Source organism: Cupressus sempervirens, chromosome 11, assembly GCF_028749045.1.
Source record: "Cupressus sempervirens isolate cs-2001-9-10 chromosome 11, ASM2874904v1, whole genome shotgun sequence".
In the NCBI taxonomy this organism is placed as follows: Eukaryota; Viridiplantae; Streptophyta; class Pinopsida; order Cupressales; family Cupressaceae; genus Cupressus; species Cupressus sempervirens.
Genome location: NC_143128.1, coordinates 9328725 through 9333733, shown reverse-complemented (window position 1 = coordinate 9333733; position 5009 = coordinate 9328725). Strand labels below are relative to the sequence as shown.

The following is a 5009-nucleotide window of genomic DNA, read 5'->3' as shown; positions in this document are numbered from 1 at the left end:
TCTTGTATAGTGTTGGTTCCTTCTATTTCTCCATCTTCCAAACACTCTTCTGCCGAAGACCTTGCCAAAGGTGAGCCCAGAAGATCCTCCAAATCTCTTTTGAAAGGGTATTCCTCCTGAGCCATCTCATCTTCCTTAGTCTCCTTACCCCTAAGACTCATATCCTGCGTGGAGGTCATAATGGGAAAGGTCATAGGAGGTTTTGTTACTATCTTCTCAGTCTATATAGAAGGTTCCCCAATGTTCTCCATAACTATCCCTGGGGAGCACTCCTTCTGTTTATCTTTTTGCATTTTAGCTTTGCAATCCACAGTAAGGTGACCAAATTGCCCACATCTTTGGCAAAACAAGCCAGCATTCTCATATTCTATGGGCTGAACTCTCTCACCACATTTAGTTTTTAAAGTGACCACAGTAGGTAGTGTTCTATTTAGTGCTACATTCACACAGAATCTAGCATAGACAAGTCTCAATTTTTGCATTGTCACTTTGTCAGTAGTAACAAAATGACCAACAGAGTTCCCGACCCATCTTAATATCCTTTCATCCCAAAATTCCAGAGGGAGGCCAGGTAATCTTACCCAAACTAGGGCAAGTTTGTTTAGCTCCAAACTAGCATCAAAGCCCAGATGCCATCTAGTCAGGGCAAGATAGTGCTTCCCAAAATACCAAGTCCTAGATAGAACCACCATGAGATCTTCTTCCATGGTGAATCTAAAACAAAAAAGACCACTTAGCATGGCAAAAACACTTACAGCTCCTTTGACCTTCCACTTATGGTCCACCCATTTCCTTACCGTCTCAATAGAAGGGCAAAAAGCAACAAATCAGCCAACAACACAAAGTTTGAGGCCAGAAGTCACATTATCAATCATGCCATCAGGGAGTGCAATCACAAGACCTTCTTTTCCACATGTTACCGTGGGATTCTCCATGATGGGGATGGACATCTTGGAACCCACAAGTGCATTCTTCCATCCCAACAAAGAACCCACATCCAATTTTTGGGCATCTCCATGCTGACAACCGGCAGAACTTCCTCCCACCTACTCAAGGACATCCACACTCGACCGTCCATCCTTCAAAGTTGGCTTGACATACCTTGACCCATCAAACACCATGGACCCATCGCCAAACAACTGGTCAACATCTCTACTCACCGCAAGCACCAGTTGCAGGTCTAGGCAAGAAGGTGGATCTAAAGGTTTAGGGCCCTCCATCATTCAAAATTCAAAAAGAAAATGGGCGGCAAGGTTGTAGAGTTGCAGACTAGGTTAATCTCTACTCATCGCAAGCACCTCCATCAATAGCATGTTGTCACTCATCTAGGTCATATTTCCTTCACACTTCACTGCCACTTTAGCAGTAACATCGACCACCATGTTCAACTCCTTATAGACATGGGAAAATGTAATAATTTTCCATAGTATTTAAGATGCCAATAAGTTCTTCAATAATATTATCAATATTGCAAGAAGGTTTAGAGGCACCATTCAAGAAAATGACAATGTTCATGGAATCTCCTTCCAAGCAAAGCTTAGATATTCCCTGGTCTTTAGCCTATTTGGTCTTCAACAACATGGCTAGTATGAATTCCCAATGGGAGAGCCACTGCAACAAGACAATGACCATGATGGTTTATTACCACTCCTCCACACCCAGCTAGACCAAGATTTGATGAGTTAATTAAAACCAGCTTAACATAAAATCAAACTCAAGCTCTTTTACTTAGTTTTTGCAAATAATTGTACTTATTATTCCCTACCACAAATGAACTTCTATGCATCTAAACTTAAATTTTTGTCTATGGTCTATACCTAAATATTAAATATGAAATATTAAGGATAAATTTTCTTTCAAGAGGAATGAGTGTGTAATTAACAAAAACTTGCATCAGGTTCTCTAATTGCTGCAACAATATCAAGAGCCACCTTCAACATAATATGATCAATTACAATCATAGTGGTGAATTTGTTGAAAAAATATTGTAATTGACAAAAAATTAGGATTAACCACAAACATAAATAATAGTTACATTCAAATATAACCAATATCAGAAAATAATAAATCACACAAAAGAGAACACAAGACACAAGGATTTAATGTGGTTTACCCAATCCCTAGGCTATGTCCATCAATCGAAAGTCCAATATTATTATTACCCAGTAATTACAATCAACAATCCCTTACAACTCAATACCACTACAAGAAGCTATAATCTCATCATGCATTATGCAATCCCTAACCCTAAACCATTTTGTACAAGCTTTTGTTCCTTGCAAAATTAGGGCTAGAATAAGTCATCTAATAGAAAAATAACAACTGACACCTTTTACAATAGTAGTCCTTTTGGCTTCAGGGGTGCTGCCGTCGAAAATCCCCACGAAGGTGTTGCCCTCAAAATACCCCGTAGGGGCATTGCCCCTCAACCCCACCCTATACTGTGATAGGAAGTACACTTGGGGTGCTGACCCAGGACTCCACAAGGGGCACTACACCTTGACCCCCATAGTAATAATCTAGGGCAAAACTGTGCTGAATAAACCTCTAAGTCTAATTAGGCTCCACATTATAACACCAAATGGGTGTGTTTTTTCCATGTTTGATTAGGCAAATTCCCTTCTCTTTACATAAGAAAATAACTTTAGGTTTTCTTCTTGACATACTCTATAAATAGTGGCATCAGTAAAGGATGTCAATCCTTTGATTGGAATTGCATATGTTTGTCTTGCAGTAGAGAACAACCTTTTTCTTTCCTTCCATTTCTAATATCACCATCACCATTACTATATTTGAGCTTCTGGAAATGTCAGACCCTATGAGATTGACATGCCCATTTCCATTTCCTTCTCTTTTCTCCTTAGAACAATTGCAATGCCAAAATATTCATCCTCAATGAAAACTTCATTATTATTTGCAACTTCCCAATTACCAATGCCTAGAATAGGGGAAGCTACAAATTTGTTACAAGCATTCAAATATGTATTTTCATCATACAAAATATATTCAGTCTAAGTTATTGTTCTATTCTTGTGGGTATTAAACATTTTAACGAATGGTATAATTTGTGACAATTAAAGACTTTAAAGCCTAAGATAAAAATCAAAACAACTAAAGAATTGCCTATAGAAGGATCTTCAGTTTCTAAAAAAATAACAAAATAAACAATAAATAGTAGATGTAAAATATTGGAGCAAGCCATTCTTGGTTATGTAATAAAAATATCATAAATCTTTTCTAATATCAAAAGAAATAAAGTTATGGTAGTAAAAAATAGGGGAAAGAAATATTCTTTAAACTTTGAAGTTGTTATTGGTAAATAAATAAGAACTTCTTAAAAATAGAAATATAAATTATTGCATGTGGTTATGCCAAAAAATTCAAATAAATATGAAACACCAAAGTTGGTTGTTGGCCATACTATGGATATTGTGTTTAGGCAAAAGAGTGAGAACCCTAAACAAGAATTACTCCAATCGGTATACAAGCCAATTTAAATTTCTGAAATAAGTAATCAAAATAATTTTGAGATAAATAAATGCTAAGTTAGAGTGACACTGGTCTTGAATTGATGTAAATGATTAACCAGTTGAAACTATGCCTCTATGTATGCCCTTGATAGTCTTAAATTTTCCTTTTTTGCAATTCTATGTTTGTTTTCTTTAATTTCTCACCATTTAAAACCAATTTATAGTAGTAGTGTGTTGGCAAGAATATTAGGCAAGGTTGTTAAATCAAATGTGATATGCCATTTGTGTATGTAGTTTGGTTAGTAAAATGACACATAATATTAGAGGTTAATGCTTATGAATATTATTTTTTAGTAGTTACATCTAACTAATTTACAGATCAACAAGGTATTCCAGCTTTGTACTACATGTTCTTTTTTAAGAGCATTGGATTTTGTTGGAAGGATGTAAGTTGACTATATTGATCTATTTTGTATTTGATGAAATTAAAGTTCATTTATTTGGTTTGTAGAGGTTGACATGTTTGTGTCTCATCAATATATAAGATCACAAAAAGTAGGAATGGTCAATTTATATATCATTTAATTATAGAGATTTCTATGTAATGCTATAGATGTTAGTTTCTTGGATCATGTTATATTTTATTAATCTTTCATTGCAAAATATATACTCCAGACCAGTTTATAACTTAAATCTTTTTCAGTTCTTACAAAATTTCATAGCATTATTGTTGAAGTTGAGGAAAGCTCAACCCCACAACTCCCAAGAGTCACTGCATGCAAACACCTATCACAAAAAGATAGGAGTAAAGGTATGGAGGATGAAATTCACAGATCCATAAGAGAAGGGACATTCTTGATGAGAAAAAATATAAATTGCTATCGAATCAAAAAAGTGTTGTTAACTATAAAAAGACATCAATCCTTATGAAGGAGATCAAAACCTTAAAAGGTAAAACCTAGGATGCATGATAATAATTAATAAAAGAATTAATTATCATATGCCTAAAATTTATTTTAATCAAAATAGAGTTAATAAGAAAATGGGTTATTACTCTAATACCCCCTTCCCCCCTTAAGATAAACTTGGGGAGTAGCTAAAAACCTAGAAACTACTACTAGAAGTAAATTGGGGTCCCTATAACAAGGTTTGATGAGGTACCCAAGCACAACTAGATATATGTAAAGAGGAGAAATAGAGAAAACCACATAGGACAAAGCCTACTACAAGAAGATGTAGAAAGTTGCTAAAAGACTAGTGAAGGACTACAGAAACCTCCAAACTAGTGAATGTCCCAGAAGATAGGAACAAAAGGATGATCATGAAGAAAACCATTGAAACATGTAGAAGATACAAAGCTCTATCAAAAATTAACTATAAATCTAAAGAACCTCCATTGGAATAGAACCTAGCTGGGTGGAGAACACTATGATCTACATGAGTGCCCTTAGAAGACACAAATTAAATCAAGAGGCACATAAAAGGAAAAAACTAAACTCGGAGATATTAATGGCATAAAATACTAAATCTTCAAGAGAT

General features: G+C 35.2%; 1 protein-coding gene across 1 annotated transcript; it reads right to left on the bottom strand.

Moving 5' to 3' along the window:
* Positions 1-221: 221 nt before the first annotated feature.
* Positions 222-707, bottom strand: LOC149527968 (uncharacterized). Its single transcript, XM_089811228.1, has one exon. It carries the CDS (start codon positions 705-707, stop codon positions 222-224), a length of 486 nt encoding a protein of 161 aa, XP_089667354.1.
* Between the last annotated feature and the right edge of the window lie 4302 nt (positions 708-5009).